Here is a 25,059-nt window from a genome sequence, read left to right as displayed (position 1 = left end):
TCCTGTATTGATTATAATAAATTTATCATAAGCCTATTCTTACACATACTATAATTAAGGTAACCAAAGTAAAAAGAAAGTTGAGTCTGTGCTGACGCCATAAAAGACAAATTACGTGGTCCTCAAATTTTCCCTACAAATGCTTTAAATGATAAAGTAGTAGCATTAACTTGCAAATTTTGACAGAATTCCAGCAAAAACCAGCTTCACGTGTGTATATATCTTGCATCTAGCACTAAACAAATAAAAAGTCCAAGTTGTAAAGTACCATAAATAGTATAACTGTATTTTTACAAATTAACAAAAAGCTAAGTAATACATGCATATATATGCCTGAAAATAGAGAAGGATACAGGAGATGAGTGGTAACTATTAAGACAAGATTGATGGCAGGTAGGAAAAGATATAATCATTTTTTTATGTATCAGTTTTTTGACATATTACAATGAACATGTAGTAAAGTACTTTATAATATTTAAAAGTATATAATGAAGTTTTTAAAAAGGTAAAGATATAAACAGATAAAGGACAAAATGTTCTCATAGTTCGCTCTGGGTATACTGGAATTAAGATATTGTTTTTATCTATGTTAAGCTACTTACATTAACTGGAACTGTTACAGTTTTTTCTTTCTCTACAAAAATACTGATATACTTTAGAAAGTCTTATGCTTTGATAAATTTTCACACACTATTTTAACAACACTATAAGTAAGGGGAAAATGAAAAAAGTGAAACAGAGCAGCGGTGTACCTTTCCAGAGGTTGTACAGTAAAATCACAGTATTCTGACTCCTTGTGCTGTGCTCTTCCTAAAATAAACAGGCTGTGTATGTTAAAATTAAATACAGATGCTATTTTTCAGGGGCAAATGGTAATAACTGTGGTTAAAGACACCACTGTGGCAAAGGCGTTCTCCATCTTAACTCCTAATACCTTGACTGGAGAAACAGAAAGCAATGCTGTTATCCCTGTTGCTAGTTCTCTCTCTACAGTTACTTAAGTTAGATCCCAACAAAGCCCCTGAAATGACAACTAGGTACCACATGGGATGCCCTGCAATGAAGGCAAGCCTACAGTGTTTTGAACCCTAATACAAAAAACAGTAATAAGAATACAATATTCAAGAAGGTCTGATATTTAGACCCTTAAGTAATGGGAAGTGGGGGTTACTTTAATGCATTTAGAATAGTTTTATTTTTAAAAGCTTTAATAACCTCAGGTGCATAAAAGTCAAAAAAATGATCTATATTAAACATAATTCTGAGACTATTAACAATATCATGAAAATTGCATGACATCTTGTTCTTTTTTTTTAAACATCAGCCTGCCACCATTTCCTCACCATTTTAAAAACCATTGTGTCTTATAAAACACACAGATCTTTCTCTAGAGGGTGAAAGGAGGAATTGGGGAAGGGCAGAGAAGGGCCCAAGTTCATGCTATTTGAATGACTGGACAATATTAATCATTTATTACAGAAGCAATTTTCAATAAACTTGTAACTCATCAAAATGTATCAGAGAAATGGATCACTTGACACGGCACTGTTTATGACTAGATTATATGCCAGTCCTCAGATTTAAGATCTGTAAACTGCCTAAGAAATTATGACAGTAATATGACATTAACATGACATTAACATTTTATCCACATTAAAGGTATTTTAATTTGCACACATTCATAGGACACACTGTCTGTTAAAAGGAAAGAGAAAGATTTATGGAATTGGTCTCGTTGAAAGAAGAAAAACTTTATGCTGTTTCATCTCATGATCACAGTTTGAGGAAAGTGTCTGTTTTAATATGCAGTTTTACCCTAAACCTCAAATGTATATTGTCTTAGGTGAGAAAAATAAATTAAAATGTTGGGAGGAAAGGCATCTATTATGCTGAAATCCTTAAATAGTGACATGAGCTAACATTTTTAATCAGTGTTTAATAAATTTATTGAGTATATGGGTAACATTAGTGCATTTTGAGATAATACACTCTCAAAGTCATTTAGACAAATGTCAAAAACATTTTTTCACAACACAGCAAGAAAATATAAAGCTAAAACTGAAATATTTAAAATGCCATAGACGAAAGTTTAGAATAGGGTTTATAATCTATTTTTGCATTTTCTAGCTCATGTTGTATATTAACTGAATTTCCAAAAGTATGATAATAATCCATTAACTGTGTTTATGCTTGTGTTAAATAGAGCTATTAGTCTGAAAACTGAAATACGGCAGTTTGATTTTCAAGTCCTATGTAAAATAGTCTAAAACAGAAAGGAAAGGGCTTTTATTGGAACCTGATCATTATTGATGAATACTTAATAGCAATGGGCCTGCCTACATTTCTGGCAAGCAGAACTATATTCTTCTAAACCACTGATGGGCTAAACAAACTATTAATGATGGTTGCTTTTCAACACTTAAAATGGTCAGACTGTGTTACTTGACCACAAGGACAAGTAGGTCATCACTCTCAAATGTTATACAATATAAGAAACATAAATGAGACCTCTGTGGAGAGACAAAACCCACAGGTATGGCTCCAGAGTTCTTTTGCTATTCAACTATTAATAGAAAACAAATCCCACTTAAAGCTGTAAACACTTGTAACCCTTTTCACTAAAAGATGTATTATCATTCATTTAATTTTCCACTTAAAGCTTAACAAGGTATTATTAGTCTTAGGTTCCAACTCCAGTCCTGAAAAATACAACTTAACATCTAAACCAAAAATTTTAAAACAAATGTCTGACTCTTGCAAAATAAGATGAATTTTTTGCCCCTCTATAAACTTTTTTGGAGTACTCCTTCCCCTGGGTTTATGAACACCCAACCAATCATTCATAGGTTGCAGAATAATACTCAATGAGTACAAGGAAAACACCTAGATTCTTCACCAGATTCAGAAAGCCTTCTTCACTGGACACATGTCTTTCAATTGAATGCCTTTTAATGTATTTTTCTTTCTGGTGGTCACTGAACTAGCAGCATTAACCTTGCCTAGGTGCTTGTTGAAATGCATAATTTCAAATTGTGCCCCAGACCCAAAGAATCAGAACGTGCTCTAAGCAAGAATCACAGGTGACTCAAATGTACATTAAAGATGGTGAAGCACTGCCCCAGATCACTCTGTACAGTTACTACAAGCCACTTCTATTTATTTGACTTTCAGAAAGGAGAACAAAGGAAGCTTTAGAAACATCATACTGATCAGGATAATTCATTTCATTCCTTGCCAAAGGGGGCATAGCACAGCTGTCCTTCTTTCAAGCCAGAAACAACCCACGAAACTATTTTGACCTAAAAAAGTAAAATTTTTCATACAGCTCAACTTAATATTTTCTGATCTAAATCCTTCTCCCAAGAGAAAAGGATAGCATCATTTTTTGCTTATAAAATAATAATAGCGGTATTGTCATCAAATGGCAAGGCTCTATCTCCTATGTTTTTTTCCTAATTGGAAAAACAAAAACGTGTTAACTTCATTAAACCCCCCAGCTGAAAGTAAACATTTGAATCCCCATTCAGTAGTCCAATAAGCATCACTACTCACTACATTATCCAGAACTTTAAAACATAATGGTAGGAAAAACATGGAGATGCCAGCCGTGGTTGCTCATGCCTGTAATCCCAGCACTCTGGGAGGCCGAGGAGGGCAGATTATCTGAGGTCAGGAGTTTGAGGCCAGCCTGGCCAACATGGTAAAACCTCGTCTCTAGTAAAAATATAAAAATCAGCTGGGCATGGTGGCAGGTGCCTGCAGTCCCAGCTACTCAGGAGGCTGAGACAGGAGAACCACTTGAACCTGGGAGGTGGAGGTTGCAGTGAGCCGAGATTGCACCACTGCTCTCCAGCCTGGGAGACCAAGCAAGATTCCTATCTCCAAAAAAAAAAAAAAAAAGGAAGAAAAAAGAAAAAAACATGGAGTCAGCGAGTCAGCACCCTTTGATAGAACAAGAAGAACTCAGAGTCAACTTTCTACAACTTTGGAGCAGCATTAAAAAAAAAAAAAATGCCAGGAGCAACATCTAATAACCACCCACCTCCACTCCTTCAACCCTTCTGTGATAAAAGATATAATCCTGGGGTTATTATCAGAAGGACTTTTATCTGTAAGTGATTATTCATCAAATTTAAAAAATTATTTTCTTAAGTTCATTATAAAATCTAATTAAGCACAACACTATAAGCAGTGTTTTCACTCATTTTCTTTAAGCCTTAAAAAATGTTATAGGCAAAAAAAAAAAAAAAGTTATAGGCACTGAGCTATGACACAAACCCACTGAGTATGCAGCATTACTTCTTGGAACCTGAGGGTCAAGAAAATCTATACACACATGAAGCATGTGCTACCCATTGTGCTGTTAGCAATAAACCACTTTGCCTCTGACCCAGGAATCTCATATCTTCTGCCAGCATCTATACAACTGTGGAAGACATGCAAGTAGGCTAAAATCTCAGACCCTTAATAAAGAAACACAATAAATATAATGATACACACAGTGATTTTTCCAGGATACACTGTTAAGCAAAAAAAAAAAAAAAAAAAAAAAAAAAAAAAAAAAAGAAAAAAGAAGAACATACACACACACACAGTTTTACAAAAAAAAAAAAAAGGATTAATAATAAACTAGAAGTCAATAAAATTGGCTATTTACAAGGGGTGGAAGACAACAGGCTAGAAAGGAAGAGAGTGACACACCTCTCTGAGAATACCACTGTGTATAATTTTGACCTCTGGAAGCATGTTAACATCATACATGTTCAAACATAACTAAATCAATAGGAATGGGTACAAAGACACCTAAATTGAATGCAAAGAGAAACAAATAAATGCAACTATATTTCAAATGAATAACATAACTATACTCATTGGAGAAAAGGAACTGCAAATAAATCTTGAACTCTTTTTAATAGGGTTATTTTACTCAAAGTATGCTTGTAGCAATTCTAAAACTATTTTATGTACATTATATGACTGAACAAAGGAGTAACTGTATTGGTGTTATTAGGAGTCAGGGTTCTCACTTGTTACAAGAACTCAGAAGCTGGCTGGGCGCGGTGGCTCAAGCCTGTAATCCCAGCACTTTGGGAGGCCGAGACGGGTGGATCACGAGGTCAGGAGATCGAGACCATCCTGGTCTACACGGTGAAACCCCGTCTCTACTAAAAAATACAAAAAACTAGCCGGGCGAGATGGCGGGCGCCTGTGAAGTCCCAGCTACTCGGGAGGCTGAGGCAGGAGAATGGCGTAAACCCGGGAGGCGGAGCTTGCAGTGAGCCGAAATCGCGCCACTGCACTCCAGCCTGGGCGACAGAGCGAGACTCCGTCTCAAAAAAAAAAAAAAAACAAAAAAAAACCCAAAGAACTCAGAAGCCATCATGAAAAGATTCTCTCTTGATAAATCTGGGACAATCGGAGCATCAAAATAAATAAGGAAAGTAATTGACAATAACCTATTTAATAAAATTAAAATCATGAGTCCTTACTCCTAATAGATAAATAAAATAAGGAAGGTGGGCTCTTCCTTACTGTAGAATGCTGGCTGTAACATGGAGGCAGCAGTAGAATTGAAAAATCTATATTTTGCAATCATCAGACAAGAATCATCAATAGATAACAGAGCAGCAGCCTTCAAAGTCTCAGTCTAGAACTTTAAACAGGCATAGACTTTATGGGTAGTGAACGAGTTTGTGAAAAGAAAAATAAGATGGTATTGGACAGCATATTATAAAAAATTTAAGCTGAGGAAAATGAGATACTAGGACAGTTCTCAGGATCACCTGGCAACATTGAGAGAAATAAATGATTTAAAAAAAAAAAAAAAAAAAAAAAAAAAAAAAAAAAACAGAGACGGTGAATCAACGGTTTAGGAGATTGTAAAAGACTTAAGTAAAGGAAATCAGTCCTTGAAGAGGTTCCAGGGGAACAGTCCACCTACTCCACTCTTTTCTCCACAGATCCACACTTGCTTTCTCCTTTTCAGGGTTACATCTAACTATATACCAAGAAGAGTATATACACATATAGTACAAAAACAGGGCAACTACGTTACCTGGTAGCAAGTATACAAGTGACATATGTAATTTTTCTTAACTTATTAAAATGTATATTGGCTTTTATCCCCTTAGAACAATGCTAATTCTCTATGATAATCTAAGTAAATAATTTTTAAAAAATAAAGACTGAAGAAAGCTATACAAAGAGATTAATTCTAAATGTACAGGGTGCTTTTCTCATTTTAATTTTATCATATATTTTTTAACACTGATCTCTTCAAAAATATACTTCTAATTGTATTTGGATATACAGCCAATTCAAAGAAGAGCTACATATATGCCACAAGGCTCTAAACAATCAGCTCAGCAGTGAAAGGGAGAGACACAAACCTCAGGCGCCCACAGGTACTAGACAGAACAAGTTTCATTAATGCTCAACCCATAAATTGTGAGGTTAGCTCCATTTTAGGCATGAACCTTTTTAGAAAGGTTTATAAAGGTATTCTTCATAACATCACTGACTTTACTGAGTATTATTAATGTAAAATGCAAGATGGATGAATGGATGGATTAACAGACAGACGGATAGATGAATATTGTTAATAGTTCACAGTTAGTGGGTCAATTACAACATCAAGTTACAGTCTTTCAAACAACTAAGATAAAATGTATTCAAGTCATCTGCTTCTTACTCCCTAACTGTATGCTAGTCCCGGCTCTTTATTCCCAAAATGCTTATCTTTGAAATATATTTGAGGTATATGACATAAGTAAAAATGAAATATAACTTAGTGTCAAAAACAGGGAAGAATACTTAATATACAATTATTCTTCAATGAGTAGCTATGTTTTATACAAAGTTTTAAAATAATTTTAGCCAGAGTACTCTTTCTTCAGATGAAATGTTATTAAAAAGTTCAAAAGTTTACAAAATAACTAAAAGTGGAACTATTTTGGTTAAAGTGAGTAGTGGAAGTCTGCAGTACCAACTGCTTTGGAGAGCTTTCCGGGCAGCCCAAGGCACGGCTAGAAAAACCACTGCTAGATAAAATTATGAGTACAATATAAACGTGTGAAATAGTTACTGAAAATGAGATGCCACTAGTAAGTATAAAAAGTACAAAATTTAAACTAGTAAAACATCAAAGGCATTTTTATTTACTGAAGAACATGAACAAAGTAAATACAGTCTTTTTAATAAATAATAATTTACAACAAAAGTATAAAAGACACCTCAGGCCGGGTGGCTCACACCTGTAATTCCAGCATTTGGGGAGGCTGAGGCGGGCGGATCACCTGAAGTCAGGTGTTTGAGACCAGCCTAGCTAATGTGGCGAAATCCTATCTCTACTAAAAACACAAAAAAATTAGCTGGGCATGGTGATGGGCATCTGTAATCCCAACTACTGGGAAGCTGAGGCAGGAGAGTCGCTTGAACCTGGGAGGCAGAGGTTACAGCGAGCCGAGATCGTACCACTCACCAACCTGGGAGAAAGAGTGAGACTCCATCTCAAAAAAAAAATAAAAAAATTAAAATAAAATAAATAAATAAATAAAATAAAAAATAAAAGATACCTCATTTTGGCACTATGATAGCTGTTCTTCCTTGTTGTAAGCCCCTAACTGATACTGGAATGTGATGTTACAGATTAACATGTTTATTCTGATGTCCATATGTCCTAAATCTATGTGCTATTATGAAGTGATAAACGGTGGTTCAGGAAATACTTTTTAATGATGAAAATAAGCATGTTATTTACTAACTTCTAGTCCCCAAACACATAGCTCAAATTTTCTATTATATCCTCCTTTTAAATAATTAATCTCTAATTTTTAGGATCACTTTTAAAAGTCTAGGTTTCCTCAGTTTCCATTAGCTGTAAAAGAAAACCAAAATTCCTGTAAAAAAAAAAACTGCTATAAGTCAAAATGAAGCTGTCTCTTTCTACTGTTTGCTTTTGTGGAAGCAGAACAAAAGTACATTAATAGTTAACAAAGCTACAGTATGATATACGAACGAAGTCTTGCATTAAAAAACTACTTAGACTGTATTTACAAAAGAATCTGTACCATCAATTATTCAACATTTGGATCTGACCAGAAACTGGAGGATGACTCTGTAATGCTCAGTTTAAATGAACTACTTAATGTTGTAATAAACACTCAATACAGTGGGCTCAATGAACTTCAGACATATTACAATTGTATGGGTTTTCCAATTTTTTGATCAATAACAGATTTTAATGCTAAATCAGTTTGAATTTCACTTTTCTCTAAAATGTTTACTTAAACCAAAAATTTTGCATCTCAATTATTTTATATTCTAAATCTGAATGTAGTTTAAACCAATGCATTATTCATAAAGCAAAGACATGAGGAAAGACAAAGCTGTGCACTTCTTTCAAAGCTGCTAAATTGCTAAAACATACCGTATTTATGCATGCAATATTTGATTGTTTTCTTAAAACACAAGCTTGTTTTCATCAGATCAAGATATGCCAAAATTCTACACCAAACAATTTTGTTTATAATTAAAGCAAGCATCAATCCAAGGATTGTCATCCATTTTATTTCATCTCTACATCAAAAAAGAGTAATTTAAAAATTTTTTAAATTCCCTTGAAATGATAAGAGAAATGAAAATGTAAGTGCCTTCACATAATAACAGTAAGCTGACCCTTTGGGAAATGGTTGACTTTCTCAATACAAGGTATTCAAAGCTCATTCAAAAGTGTTCATTTAGAATGCAGATATCAAAGATGATGCAAATGTTCAAGAGAAAATTAGAACTTACCAGATGTTCTAATCCAGCTTTGATGTTTCCAGATTCCCTAAAATAGAAGAATAAAAGTTCTAAATAGTTGCTAAATCCTTGTCTGCTCTAATTTTTTACCTCAAAAATGTTTTATAAACCCTTGTAATTTTCATATGTATTATGTTCATAACACTGTTTTAAGGACAAAACAATTTTATCAAAAGTGAACAGATAATTTATATTAGATATACCACGAAATTGGTATTTCACTAAAAGAAGTTTCAGATTTTTCAGTCAATAAAAAACATAAAGAACTCACAAACATCATTTTCCTCTTCACACAGTTATCTATTCCTTTCACACTAGCTTTTCTATTAGAAATTTTGTTTATTTTATTATTTCCAACATTATGAAAATGTTCAAATTTACAGATTCTATCTACCACCCATATTCTACAACTTACATTTTATTATATTTGGTTTCTCAAATATCCATCCATCAATGGTTACATTTTTATAAAAAGAATGTACACATAAAGAATACATTAGTGAGTACATAGCTAAATAACTAAATCTTAACCTATTTTCTGTCATTAATTTTATGAATTTAATGTACACTACAAATCAGGACCTGAGATCGTTTTAATATTAAAAAAGAAAATATCACCAAAGAAATCATAAACATCAAATATCATGATATATTTTAAGTATTAAATTTCCTGCTTTTTACTGTAAAAGAGACTGCTTATGGAACTAAAAATACAAGTATCTGTACATGTAACAAACATAATTTAAATATAGATTTGTTGAAATGTGGCAAACAGTTAAATTTTTTTCTAATTTCAATCTGTACCAATTTATTTACGACAAATGAACTTTGGCTTTTCTCATTCTGATCAAGCAGTATTTTAGTTCCATTATACGTACCAAGCATTACCTTTTTTAACAAAAAATAATCCTACCACATTGCAGAAAGTAATTATTAATATAAATCCTCCAACAATAAACAACATTATTATATTCATGATGTTTAATCTTCTCCCCACATCTCCTCGCTTCTCTGAGAGGTCTCAACTTTCTTTTCTATTTCTGTCTTCTACTTTTTCTTTGCCAAAGACATACTTACCTGTTTCCTTTGTCTTGCTATACTATCTTTCCAAATTTCTCCATTTTTATTCCCTTCAGATTTGCTGCTGGAAAACTGTACTCATGGCTTCCAATCTTTGCTCTCACTGCCCAGTCTGATATATTAGGAGTAAATTCCCACTTCTACTGATTAGCACTAATTTTCAGCCATTCTCTTCTGTATTTCCTGCTTCTGGCAATCTTAGCAAAACTATATATTCAATGTTTAGATATTTAATGGTTTCTGAAACTCATTATTTAATCTCTAATGTCTGTAGTCGTACTGACAAATGATAGGAATAAATTACTGCAAGGTGTGAGAGAAGGCTACTATCTATATAAATAATTATTTTATACTTTATCATTACAAAATTAATGCATTTATCAGAGCTGGAAGTCAAATGAATCTTTACATTTTCACAAGAACATTCAAATACAGTTATTTGTATAACTTAAAATTTAAACAAAAAAGTAACATATAGTGAAACATCTGAACAGGGCAACATATATGTGAGTGTGTGTGCACACACACACACACACACAAATAAATAAATAAAATTAAGTCTTCCTACCATCACTGACTCTCAGTTCTCAATCTTGGTTTATCCTTCTGAAGATATTCTATGCACTCGTGTGTGTGTGTGTGTGTGTGTGTGTGTGTGTGTCCCCCTTCTATGTCTGTTGAAATCCACAATAGAAGCATATCATACACCCCATTTTGTATCTTCACTTGGCAATCTATCTTAGAGTCTGTGCTATATAATACACATCTACTTCGCTTTCTCCCACAGCTACGTTGTCACAAAATGGTTCTTATCAGAAAATAATATTGCAATATAAAAAGAACACAAGTGATCAGATTCAAAGTATAAGTCCATACTTCAGTATCTGAAATAGCTGGGACTAGACATGCTTTATCAGAATATTTCAGATTTTAGAAAGGTTAAGGTATGTCATACAATGGTGCCAGGAGGGTCTGATGCAGCATCTCATCATCATACACGTTAAATAATTCTGAAAGAAACCTATTAATGTCCACACAAAATGGGATAAACAAAGACTGTAAATAGTCTCATTTTAGGGTAGGTTTGCTGTCAACTGTGTCTGCCACAATCTTAGGGAAAATCACTTAATTTTCTGAGATACCTGTATTTTAGAATGAGGACAAGAAACTGTTCTTTAAAACAAAAAGAAAATGTAGGCTATTGCTTTGCCATGTTTCTAAGTAATTCTTTAAATTAAAAGATATTTATAAAATGTTTTGAATGGCATGGCTGAGAGAAAACTAGACATTATTCCTGGCACATTCCCTTTCCTTCGCTATCAAACGTAACCAAATGTAATCAACTACAGGGCCCTGGCTATCCAATATCCTTAATTATCATTAGATCTAACAATTTCTATCTTCACAGCTTTTATGGTATTTCAGTCCATCATCTTTTCTCCCTAAATTGCTGCAATATCCTCTTATTGAATGTCAATAGTTCCTGTCTTGTCCCATGTCAATTCATTCTCCATTAACACAGCAACGTTTTTCTAAAATGTAAACTTATGTCAATTCTCTTCTTAAAATCTACAATATCTTACCATACTGCAGTTTACCTATTCCCTCTGTTATCTTGTCAATGCTACATTACATGAAAAGTAACAACAGCAGCCACAACAAGCTACTAACCTGGTTTCACTCACCAATGAACCACTTTCTCCCTCTACCTAAAATGCTCCTTTCCTCCCAGCCTCCTCTTATCTTCCCTATCTAACAAAAATCCACCCTTCAGGACTCATCCTAAACCATTCTTCAATTGGGGAAAACTCCTCCCTTTCCCACAAATCACGTAATGAATTCTTCCTATATGTTTCCATAACACTCTGGGCATGTCCCATCACAGAACTGATCACAGTATTTTATAAATGCCAATTTACTTTCCTACTTACACCAGTGAAGTGAAAACTCCTTGACGATATGCATTCCATCTTTTTAATTTTTATATTCCGGCACCCAATAAAATGACTGAATCAATATATTTAAGGATATGACATCTGAATCACAACTACAAGCTTGGGTACAGAGTCAGTAGCAACCAGCTCAGGTCTCTGAGCAGTACTACGCAGTCCCACTCTATCTCCAACCCATGTAAAGAGCAAGGCAATTTGCAACACTGAGCTGCTGCCTGAGATAAAACAGTAGTATTAGGAGGAAGGCACAGGTGCATGTATGTGCACGAACATGTGTAGGGTGTGGATGGTTATTTATTTATTTATTTATTTATTTATTTATTTATTTATTTTACTGTTTTTGAGGGTGTGGGAGCCACAATGGGGAAAGTAGTTGAGGCTCCACTAGAACACTAGAGGTTGTCCACTCTAGTTTTTAAATTATCCTGGAGAAGCACAAGTCAGATCTCAGGTTTTTACCCCTCCTTTTAGATTAAAATTACTATCTGAGGCAGCTAAATGCTGTTAGGAAAAAATAGATGAACCCACAAGGAAAACTGTAAGATGTATAAACCAGAATTTAAAAAAATAATAATCTGATCCAGAGAAAACAGAATGAACAAGAATGTGAGCATAATAACATCTTCAAAGAGATGATTTTTAGAAATCTAAGTATGAAAATGAAGTTTTGAAAAAGAACCAATATATGATAGTGGGTATTACAAACATAATCATTTGAAATAAAGAACTCAGAGGATGGATTGAAAACACAATAGATACAGACAGAGGATGAATTCATAAGCTGGAAAACTGGGTAGAAGAACTATTGTAGAAGGCATAGGGAGGGGGCAAAAATACAAGACAAACAATTGATAGAATTAAGAACAGGAGTAGAAGTGTTAACATCTATATAATGAGAATCCTAGAAGGAGGGTTAAAAAAAAATGAAAGAGAAGAAATATTTGAAGAAATAATGACAGAGATTTCCCAGATATAAAAATATTCAAATCTCAGGTTGAAAGGACACATAGAGTGCTGAAAAGGATGCTTAAAAATCCACAGCAAAGCATATTATACGGACATTTAAGACTATAATGGATTAAGAGAAAAGTCAAAAGCTTCTGGAATGAAAAAGGAGTCCCCTACACAAAGGAAGAATAACACTGATATTAGATTTCTCAACACTAAAGTGAAGACAAGAAGACAATGGAGTAATAATAACTCTCAAGATAAAGTGTTACAGGAAAAGAACTGTGAACCAACAATTAACATATAGCTAATAAACTATTATTTAAATACAAATAAATATAAAGAAATTCTCAGCATGCAAGGTTTCAGAAAATTCACCACACAAAGACATTATTTAAAAGAAGTCTTGAGGAATATAATGCAGGTAAGAAGGGAAATAAATTCAGGAAGAATCAACAAGGTAAGGCACGTAAAGGATGACCTAGAATTGAGCAATTATTGTAATCTAAGTAATCAATAACTAAAAAGAAAACCAGAGAAAGTTCATCCATAATCATCTGGAATTGAAATCCCAGAAAAGATTTTCAGATTGGATAAAAAAACAAAATCCAGCAATGTATTATTTACAAAAGACACACAATACAAACCGATTCAGAAGGGTTTCCCAAAAAAAGGTTTCCCATGACTCCAGGCAAATATGAACCAAAAGAAAGCTGGGGCAGCAAGTTTAATGGTTTAATGACAAAATACATTTAAGTCCCCTACTCCCATACATACATATGTATGTATTATGTATGTATACATATGTATGTATGTATATATGAAAAGAAGGTAATTTTAGGTAATATAAACATATATGAGAGTCAGAGACTTAAGTATATTCTAGTCTAGTGAAAGATAAACCAGTAAGTTTTCCTTTATATCTGGAAGGTTTGCATATACATAAAGCTTAACATATCACATTGGGACACCTAAGTTTACTCAAGTTCTCCATGAAAATCAGTTTTCTTTACTTTTACTTTGGTCAGAAAGATAAGGAAGAATGACCATCTCAAAACAACACAGGTAAAGCATCATGAGTACATAAATACAACACAAGACAGTATGACATACAATACTGGTTTTAGAAGCAGAGTGCCTACACTCAAATTTAAACACTACTACAAAATAGTCATGTGAGCTTGAGTAAAATCCAACTTTTCTCAATCTCAGATTGTCCACCTATGATGTGAGGCTTACTTGCCTTACCTAACATACCAGGTTGCTGTGAAAGAGTAAGAAGGATAATGTAGATGAAGATAAAAAAATAAACTATAGATATGTTATTATGATGGAGGATATTTAAACACAAAAGTCTTAAAAGTGATTCTAAAAGTTTTAATGAATTTGAAAAAATAGAGAGGCAACATCCAAGACATTGATAGAAGGATCTTACAACAAACAGTATAAAACCTGTCCTCTTTAGTGGTCTGTCTCTTGGGTTGTCCCTGTCATGACTTCATCAATATTTGTGCAACTCCTTTTGCCCTGTGCTGAAAGCAGACTTAATTCAATTATAGGTCTCAAAACTGATAAAATGGTCCTGAAGTGGAAAATGGGAAGAGATTATTGGCAAATGAATAAAGATTTGTATCGAACTAACACACAGGAGTACAGCAGGTCTTTTTTAAATCATTCCCTGTCTTAAATCTTCTGGGAACCATGAGTTTCCCTTCCCCTCATGCAGCACATCGATTTCTGAATTAGACTGCAATATTAAATAATTAATATACTTGCCATGATTGATGTTCTGCATTAGTTGAATATTAGGTTATCAATCAAAATCCACTTGGTTTAATGTAATAATATTGAAAAAGTGTCATAGGCTGTTCATCCAATTTGTAGTTGAGGCAGCACAGATAGTAATGTTGGCATAACACCAGGCTCTAAAGCAGGAAATGCAGTGGCTCAACATGTATGAAGCAGACATTTTAAAATTAACTGGGAAAAGGCTGAGGTTGCCCTAAATAAACCAGGCAGCACCTGATAGTTTCAATCTTAGGCGTGAGAAGATGCCATGTATCAATCATGCAATGGCGGGCAAGAAAAAAATTAAAACTAGGTATTACTTTCCCTTTGTTAGAAACAAATTTCATTATTTTTCCAAAAGAAATATACTCTAAGTCTAACATCTATTGCTATAATAAAGCTTATGTCCTCTTAAGAAATTCGTAGACAAAAAAACTAAGATTTTTTAGATCTAGTCTTACTAGAAAGTCATTGACTTTTCTTTCCTTTTCTTAAAACAGAAGAACAATATCCATCACACCAAGTGAACATTCAGGTTTTTAGTAGTCTAGAGGAATCAAGTTAAAGAGCCACACTTAATAATGATATTTATTTTGAAAAAATACTATTCTTTCTGATGATGGCAATTTCCTTTACTATTATTATTTTGCATCTGCATTTGTCAAAATAACTTAAATTATTTTCCCAGTCAAGTAATGACAATTTTTCTCATCATTCCCTATTATCTCAATCCGAAATCTATTATAGATTTACTTATAAAAGTGATTACTTAAAAACAATTTTAAGAAACAAAAGATATCTAAAAGAAAAGTGACTTTTTTGGGGGGATGAGTAGAAACTTAACAAAATAAATATAAACCAAAACCATTTCAAAGAGCAAGCCAAAATTCCAGTGAGGGTTTAGTTATAAAATACTCATAAACCATAAATCACGTAACTAATTGAAGTAGCATTAAAGTATCATTCCACTGAATAAGTCCTTAGTAAATAAAAGATTAAATATAATTATAATCAGTAATATATGTATTATCCTATGTAAAAATGTGTATATACACAGTAATTATGAAAAGTGGAGTTAACTAGTGAAAATAATAATTTTTTTTGAGACATTCTGTCACTCAGGCTGGAATCCAATAGAAACATCTAGTTAGACCCTAACTCCTGGGCCCAAGTGGCCCTCCATCCTCAGGCTCCTAAGTAGCTATGACCGCAGGCATGTGCCACCACACTCAGTTAGTTTTTTTCTTATTTTTTGTAGAGATACGTAGGGTCTCGCTATGTTGTCCAAGCTGGTTTTGAACTTCTAGCCTCAAGTGGTCCTCCCACCTCAGCCACCCAAAGAACTGGAATTACACGTGTGAGCCACCACACCTGGCTGAAATAAAAATGTACAGTAGATTTTTTATCATCAACTAAACATATTATTTAGTTTTAAAAGATTAGTATGCTGCAGTTTTCTATGGATATAAGAGCTAAGATCATGGGTAATTCTGTATTTTTTCTTTCATAAAGCAAAATCTACAGGAGTTGGATTTTACATGATGTCACTGAAGGCTTATAAAAGCCTGACTACATACATTATTAAAATCTACATTTTCCATCTCAAACAAGAATGAAAGCATTTTACATGTATTAAATTTTGTTATGTATCAAATGTTATTGATGAATAAAAGTTTGGTATAATATAAATCTAAGAAAAAGCTGAGTTCTAATTTCAGCTCTACTATTTACTCATGGTCTTTGTTCAGCTACATATTTCTCAAATTTTTCTCACCTTACATTCAAAATCACAAATTAACAAGATAATCAGCATATAATATAGAAGTCACTCAGTAAATACTGGTTCAATACAACAGCCTAATAATGGACCAAATGACTATACTCCACTTCCAAAACAAAAAAAAATCTTTATATAAGTTTCAGCTTTTTTAATTGCCTTGAAATCCATTTCAACTGTAATACCCATAAATGAAAGTCAGTCTCATTTTCAAATATCAAATCTTGGATGGATGGATGGATGGATGGATGGATGGACAAATAGATAAATTTTGGCTAGCATCCAATAGAACACTACAGATATCCTGATATAAGCACATTCTTATGTTCTATTTGCAAGAAGGTACAGTGTGTTGGGAAAAGCAAGCAAAATACTTTCTATTTTGTATTTTAACCCAATTTTAAAAAATGCTTAATGTCAGTACTCTGATCCACAAAGATCTTCCTGAAATTCTCAGTTTCTGCTTCGCAGGTTTGGTTAGAATTCTTAAATTCTAACTTTTCTCTTGAAGTGAGCACTTTTCTCTTGATTGGTGAACACCTTGCAAATTAGCGGCTCTAAATGAATATTCTTATGTTACTATGGTTCAGAATGATGATTTTCAGATGTTTACATTTTACAAGTAGTTTTTGATCTGACTGATTATTATTGGTAATAAAAAAAGCTCTAGAACCTATAAATCATTTGCACAGATAAGTCTACCATAGTAACAAAATTTAAGTGTTTCGTTTTCTTTTTAAGATCCTTTAGTTTTATAGACAAATGTTAGTGAGCATCCACTATGTCAGGACAAGTTTAAATTAAATATGTTAAACAGCCAAGGACTTACGATACACACTTGGCTTAATGGGAAGCTGAACACTTAAGCTGGTATGGATTAGTTTTGCCACTTAAAACCAGTCAAATAAACAGAGTTCATAGAAAGGATCTACAGGGGAAGGAGAAGAGATTTCAATATTTCTGAAGTCATGCTCTAGATAACAGTTGCAAACAAAGGAAAACTAAAAATTTGTCATCAGTAGAGCTGATGTAAAAGAACCAATAAAAGAAATCTTTTAGACACAAGATAAATTATAGCAGAAACAGACTTGAAATGTCAAGGTGAAGGAAGTACAACAGAAACATTATTTCCTAAGCTCCCTTAGCTCCACCATAAATTCTGAGGGGATAATAAAAACAATAACAACATAAACATCATCAACGGAAAAAAAGCAAGAAGAAATATGGCATCTATGCCTCAGATGCTAAAAACTGTGTTGTCAAACCAAGGCTAGTACAGTCAGTCCTCCCTATCTGTGAATCCACAATAATGAAGTCAACCAACCGCAGATCAAAAATATTCGGGGTGCGGGGGAACGTGTATCTGTACTGAACATGCGCAGATTTTTATTCTTGACATTATTCCCTAAACAATACAGTATAACAACCACTCACATAACATTTAAGTTGTACTAGGTATTGTAAGTAATCTAGATATAAAACATAAATTATAGACAAATACTATGCCATTTCATTTCAGGGACTTAAGAATCCATCGACTTTGGTATGTGCAGTAGGCCCTGGAATCAATATCCCACAGATACTGAGGGAAGATGGTATATAAAATAGTTAGCATCCAATCCAGGCAGTGAAAGGGCATGTGATACATGCTACCTATCTTGTATTTCTCACATGCAGGACAAACACTTATCATCAACGACAACTCTCTTTCCAACTGAGGCCAGACGCAACTCAACACATTTTACTAAGGAGTCAAGGCCATTTGTCTGGAGTTAGCAGGTGAGATGCAAGCTATTCACCATCACCCCCACTTCAACCCATGCTCTTGACCTTGTTCAAGGAAAGTTCATAAAAAGGAAAATGACCAGATGTGTTAGAGTGGTTGGAAAAGATTTCAAAGAGAAGGGTAATTTTAGCTAGATCCTGAAGGATTCATTGTATTTGGGTAGACTGAGTACATAGAAGAGAGGAGGCAGGAAGAGTGAGCTCAAAGGTCCAGCATGACCTGGCAGAGTTCAAGTATGGAGAGTGATCTGCCCAGAGAAGATGTATTAAAAGGTCATACAACTTTAATTAATTAAAAATAATTTTTATAATGTAAGTTTTTAGGTCCATCACATACAGTTGTGCATGTTGTTCATTATGAAAAAAACAAAAAAATCAAGGGGGCAAGTGGAAGCTAAAAGCTATATGCCCTGGCCAAACAGTATATACTGGTATGCATTCACAGGAAAAAGACATCTTGTATAATATGCACAAAGGTGCCACATGGGCTACAAGTGACCCAGCAAATAATAAATGCTTATTGTAGAAAAATTCAAAATCACATCTGGTTCTAATGAAGAAAAAATAAGTTACCTGAAACCCTACTAGCCAAAGATAATAGCTTCAATATGTCCTTGTTTTTTCCTCCAGACATTCTTATGAATACGCACAAATACAATTATTTTCTTACAAAATGGGACCATGGTTGATTTGTTATATAGCTTAAATGTATTCACTACTTTATATTGTAAATAGCTTCTGGGTGTCAATAATATACTTGCATATAATATTTTAATGTTTGCATACTATTCTGCATACAGATGTACAATAAGTTAACTTATCCCTTATTTTCAGACATTCATCCTTATAAATAAAACTGGAGTTTTATTTATAAAACTGATTTATCCTTATAAATAAAACTGGAGTATAAGAAAAGAATAATCTTTAGATTTAAAAATCATTGATGATTTTATACAATGTTTATTTCACTTGCAGAACTGGGGTTAAATAATTTTTATAAGGGGAAATAAACCTAGTATATTTCATCTCCACTATTTAATCATAAATAAATTCATGCATTCTAGTACTTCAATATAAGTACAAATATTTAAATATCAATTAAATTTACATTATAAATAATCTAAATTTAAATGTAATTTTAAAATACAATTTCTACTTCCAAAAATTCTGCTATAAAATTATGTCCCAATAGTTTCATAAAAGCAATATATTCCCATATGCAACACAGTCAACAATCCCAAATAGAAGGTAATAAATATATCCTATTACGTCTTTAGCTGTTAAAACTGAGGGAAAAGGCTAGGCACAGTGGCTCATGCCTGTAATCCCAGCACTTTGGGAGGCTGAGACGGGTGGATCATGAGGTCAGGAGATGGAGATCATCTTGGTTAACACAGTGAAACCCCGTATCAACTAAAAATACAAAAAATTAGCCAGGTGTGGTGGCATATGCCTGTAGTCCCAGCTACTCGGGGTGCTGAGGCAGGAGAATCGCTTGAACCCAGGAGGCGGAGGCTGCAGTGAGCTGAGATCGTGCCACTGCACTCCAGCCTGGGTGACAGAGTGAGACTCCATTTGGGTGGAGAAAAAAAATTGAGGGAAAAGTGCAACATGTGGATATTTTTCCTGAAAACAGCAAAGTTTGAATAACTCAGAAATTGATTATCCAAGTCTTCAATTATTAAAGTCTTCTGATGATTTTCTCTTCTGTTTTTGTTCTGTTTAACTTCTGTTCTCCTATTTAACTCAACAGGAAACTGAAAACTAAGGTATAATTTTAATCAAGTAAGCATTTAATAGTGCTGGGCAATAATAATGAAGTCTTTCCTTGTTTAATGAATCAAACTCCTCTGCAGGGGCCATTGAAAACAATATGCTAAGAATAGATAAGGCTCAAGGACAGTATCTCTAGCTAGTTGCACTTTTAATGAACTCCAGTAGTCAAGGACAGTATCTCTAGTTGAACTTTTAATGAACTCTAGTAGGCGCCAAGAAGGCAGACAAATAAGAAAGAGCTTAGAGACAAGGAACTAAGCAGAAGGTTACATCTGGGTGCAGAAAGTTTGTTTTGCATTGTGTTATTTTGCTGACGTGGGATTTATGGAGAATAAATAAAGTGAGGCGGAGGCTCTAGGCGCGGCCGCCATGTTCTCTGTTTGTCTTTGTCTCTTGTGTCTGTTCATTCTCCACCACCCCCGGCACGGTCCCCAATACTCCTCAGCCTACAATTTAAGATTCTTGCTCAAGTCAAATGATTTGCAATTTCCTAAAGACCTCTTTGCACTTCCCGGCACTTAAATTTTCATCGTATTTGTCTAAGTGAACTGACCTTCTCAGAGATTCCACCTGTGAGGAAATACTGAACAGTTTGTCAGGTGCTGTACCAAGCGCTTTACATAATTCGCTCACTTAACACTTATGATTTTATCATAAAGAGATGTAATTATTATACCTATTTCATAGATGAGATAAATGAGGCTCAGAGAGATTAAGTAGATCACACCATACCGCTCAGCTAGAAACTTGAATTCAATTCCCAAACTTTAGTCAAGGGAGAATTTATTACTGTCAACTCTAAAAATAACCTCAAGAATAAAACAAGATTTTACAATATTCCTTTACTCCTTAATTGGAAACATGATTAGGAAAGAGGCGGCAAAGTGGTGAAGATTCAAGTAACAATAAACACTAACCCTGATTGATAGGCTACTATATGCCAGGCGCTGAACCTGGTCATTTACACTTACATTCTCATTAAATTCTTACAATATTCACAAAACAAATACTGTATAAATAGCTAACACATTTATATAGTTAGGAAAATTTTATAGTGTAAAGATCCATAAAATAAAAGGAAATGCCATTTTTCACCTAGCAAACAAGCAAAGGTGAAAACAAATGATAATGGTTCCACTGTTGACAAAGGTGCTGAGAATCAGGTATCCTCATGCACTGCCAGTGGAAGCAGAAAATAACCAGGTTTTCTGGAGGGCAATTGGGAGAATGTATCAACATGCTCAATAATACACATAAAGCCTTTGCCTCACAGTCTACTTCTCTAAGTTTATCCCAATGATACATTCACAAAATATTAATCACTCCATTGTATTTAATACAAAAAAAAAACCTAAGAACTAAATGCCCAATAGTGGCAAACTGTCAAATAAAATATAATAACCACACAACAGAAAACGGTATCACCATTAAAAATTGTGACGAAGTTATATATTTTCACAAAATGGTCTTGTGCTATAGTAAGTTTTTTTTTTTTTTATGAAGCATGTTACAAAATGTAAGAGGAAAGGTTTTATACATCCATGTGTACAGTGTGGTACATGTGTGTTTTCTAAAAGATATAAACCAAAAGTAAACAGTATTTGACAGTGGAATTATGAGTGCTTCTTTTGTTCATTCTAATTGTTTATATGTATTCTAAAGTGTCTTCCATGAAAAAAATATTAGTCCAATTTTTAAAATATTTTTTAAAAAATCCTCACAGCAGTTTTATTGAGTAGTGTATTATTCTGGGTCTACATTCAGCTCACATTTTTCCTGTTATCGATAATCATAAATTATTTATATACATACCTTTTACCTCTAGTGTTCACTTTGAAAACCTTGTCTACATTTTTGTTCACCCTTATACCATCTACATAATTTAATACAAATAGAATCTAATTTTGGTATGTGATTATCTAAGCTACAGATTAATTCAATTTAGAGATGGAGAATATGAAATAGAGATAATGAACACAGTTATGTTCGCAATGCACGAGACAAACAGAAATGGTGAACTCCTCAATAATGTATCCCCACTTTGTCTATGTAGTTTTGGCTCCTATCACCAATCACCAAAAGTCCTCCAATACCTTCTCCCTAACATCGATGTCTTCATATCCCAAGTCTACGTCATTGCCCTCTTTATAATCTACTTTACCTGGCTAACAATTTTCTGCCAATATGTAACTCTTCTTAAACCAGTTCATTATCACCTCCATAATTTTGCTCATCCATTCATCTACCTAAAACAATATTCTCTTCCTCTCAAAATCTACAAATTCTTATACTTATTGTACAAGAACCAATTAAACTCCCACCATGACTATGTTCATAATAATTTCTTAATCTCTAAACTTACAGTCCTTCCTGATATTTAATGGGTAAGCGCTAGGATCTTTGCAAATGTCCCAAGTTGAAAATGCAATAATGCATGTAAAGTGCTCAGCACACTGCATTTAGCAAATATTACTAATTATTGTCAACATCATCATTACTACACAGACCTTTGATAAGGATTGTCCAATACATTAACATGAGAAGAAAACAAAACCACTGTGAGATACAGTGCTGAGCAGGTAGCAGGCTTTATTCATTGGCTAAGTTACATGACTCCTTCACAGCATCCTCTCAGAACACAGACTTTAAGTCATGCCACACAAAAATTACAAATTGTCACAAACAACAGGCCACATCACTTTGACTAGACAGAATATTAAATCTGTGGATATCAAGGTCAAATGCACTGCCCTTATAGAAAACCCCCAATAGTCTGGCACTTAATTATCACTAATTATTTTATGTGGCTTCTATGTATATATCCATTTCCCAAGTTAATTATTTGCTTAGGTAAACCTGCTTTGTTACCACATGAAGCTCTTTGATAAGCATAGACAGGGCCGGGGGTGGGGAGGTGGGTATGGCTGAGTCATTGGCTGTATCTCCCTCCAGAAAACTGCAAAGCACTGGCTGTGTGCCATGTATGTATAGCAGTATGAGGAGGGCAGCTTTCTTCCATGAGGCCTGCCAGGCAAAACCCTGTAATTGCTAATGGTTATGTCTGATTGGTCACACATAGAATTTTGGTCTGGAACCAGTTTCCTCAGTTACCATGTTACTCATAGGCTTCCCTTCAGTTTGACTTTTTGAAAGAGAGAACTATACACATACTCTATCTCCCCTTTCCTACCTCCCACCACATCCAAAAATTACTCTTAGCTAAAGTCATCAGTGGTTCTCCCATGTTACCAAATCCAAAGTCTACTTTATCTTTCTCTTTATACAATTCTTAGAACCATCTGATACTGTCTAACATTCATATTCATGTTGATAAGCCCATGCTGAACTCATGTTCAATACTTCACAGCCTTTCCTCACTTGCCTTTTATAATATTACATCATTCAGGTTTTCTACATTTTCTCAAAAAAATGGCTCTTCAATTCTCTTGTAATTTCATGCTCTTCTCTCCAGCCACCAAAGGTAAGAGCTCCCCAAGGATCAGTTCTGGGCCCTGGTCTTGTGCTATACTTTCTTCCTAACCCATCTTACCCTCACACACAGCATTAACAGCAACCTATATGTACATGTGGGAAAAATGCATATCATTCATAAGCTCCAGATTCATTTATCCTGTTGTCTATTTGACATCTCTATTTGGGTATCTAAAAAAACAAAACAAAACAAACAAATAAAAAAGCTTATGTTCAATAGATCCAAAACTAAATTCTTGAGTTCCTCCTTCAAAACTGATCTTTTTCAGTATTTCCTATTTCAGAAAAGGATTATACCATTCATCCTTTTGCTCAAGCTAAAAACCTGGGAATCAACCACTTCACTTTCTTCTCTTTCCTCCTACAAATACAATCTATCAGTTAGGCCTATTGATTCTACCTCTTAAGTAATCACAAAAACTATATTTGTATCAACTGTCATCATCCTAATTCAATTGCCATGACCTCCAACCTAGTCTTTCTTAATTCTGTCATAGCTATTTTCCCCACTTCCACTGTTGTTTCACTCTCACCCACCTATCCCAAAACAGCCAGTCTAATCTTTTAAAAATGAATCACTTCAGGCCAGGTGCAGTGGCTCACGCCTGTAATCACAGCACTTTGGGAGGCCAAGGTGGGTGGATTGCCTGAGCTCAGGAGTTCGCGACCAGCCCGGGCAAAAGGGTGAAACCCTGGCTCTACTAAAATGCAAAAAATTGGCAGGGCATGGTGGCATGTACCTGTAGCCCCAGCTACTCAGGAGGCTGAGGCAGAATTGCTTGAATCTGGGATGCAGAGGTTGCAGTGAGCCGAGATCATGCCACTGCACTCCAGCCTGGGCAACAGAGCATGATTCCGTCCCCCACAAAAAAAAAGAATCACTTCATTCTCGAGCTCAAAACCCTTCAATTCCTTTTCACCAGAGCCATCATGATTTGCCCCCCACCACACACACACATAAACATTATTTATTCATTCAACAACTATTACTGAGCCCTCTCTCTGGGCCAGATTCTGTGATAGATATTATGGATACAATTATCGACAACACAGACTAAGTCATGTGGAGCTTAAAGACAGGTATAAAAACCATCGCACAAATATATAATTAGTACCTAATCATTAGTTACTAATAGTTTAATTAATTAATAAACATGTGATATGAAAAATATTTCAGAAGTTAATACAGGGACCTATCAGATAGAATGAAAGGAAAATAAGAACTGGTTTAGAAGGTCAAGGAATTCTTCCCTCATTTTATTCCACTGTTATGCTCGCTCACTACAGCCTCTTCCTGGGTGTATTTGTTATGCTTTTTAAGCTACCCAGAATCTGAATACCATTCCTAATTTGGTGAGCTTTGAATCCAAAGCATTCCAAATATAGGATGACATGAATTATACTAGGAAATTTGAATAGCTAATTAAAGACAAGAATAAAAAGATTATGCTAGGTGATAGTGGCAACAGAGCTAAGTCCAGTGGCAGCAGTGTCAGAGGTGGTGGTGGTGGCAGTGCCTGCATACTACCTATACTGATACCATGGTATACACAGGCAGTAACACCAGCTGATCAGTCTTCTTTTCCTGTCAATTTTCACAATCTGGTTTTCCAGAGTTCCCACTGATTACAATAAGCTACGAAATAGTTCCACATAATC

General features: G+C 34.3%; 1 protein-coding gene across 1 annotated transcript in view; it reads right to left on the bottom strand.

Annotated features, from left to right (window-relative positions):
- RSRC1 (arginine and serine rich coiled-coil 1) overlaps window positions 1-25,059 on the bottom strand; it is a 419,086-nt gene that overhangs the window by 223,882 nt on the left and 170,145 nt on the right. Inside the window, exon 5 of the mRNA XM_017890529.1 lies at window positions 8,794-8,830. Coding sequence (XP_017746018.1) covers window positions 8,794-8,830 — 37 coding nt within the window. The remainder of the gene's footprint in view (window positions 1-8,793; window positions 8,831-25,059) is intronic.

Source organism: Rhinopithecus bieti, unplaced genomic scaffold, assembly GCF_001698545.2.
Source record: "Rhinopithecus bieti isolate Rb0 unplaced genomic scaffold, ASM169854v2 scaffold_17971, whole genome shotgun sequence".
NCBI lineage: Eukaryota > Metazoa > Chordata > Mammalia > Primates > Cercopithecidae > Rhinopithecus > Rhinopithecus bieti.
The sequence above is the reverse complement of the archived record's forward strand: the minus strand, read 5'-3'. Positions and strand labels throughout refer to the sequence as shown.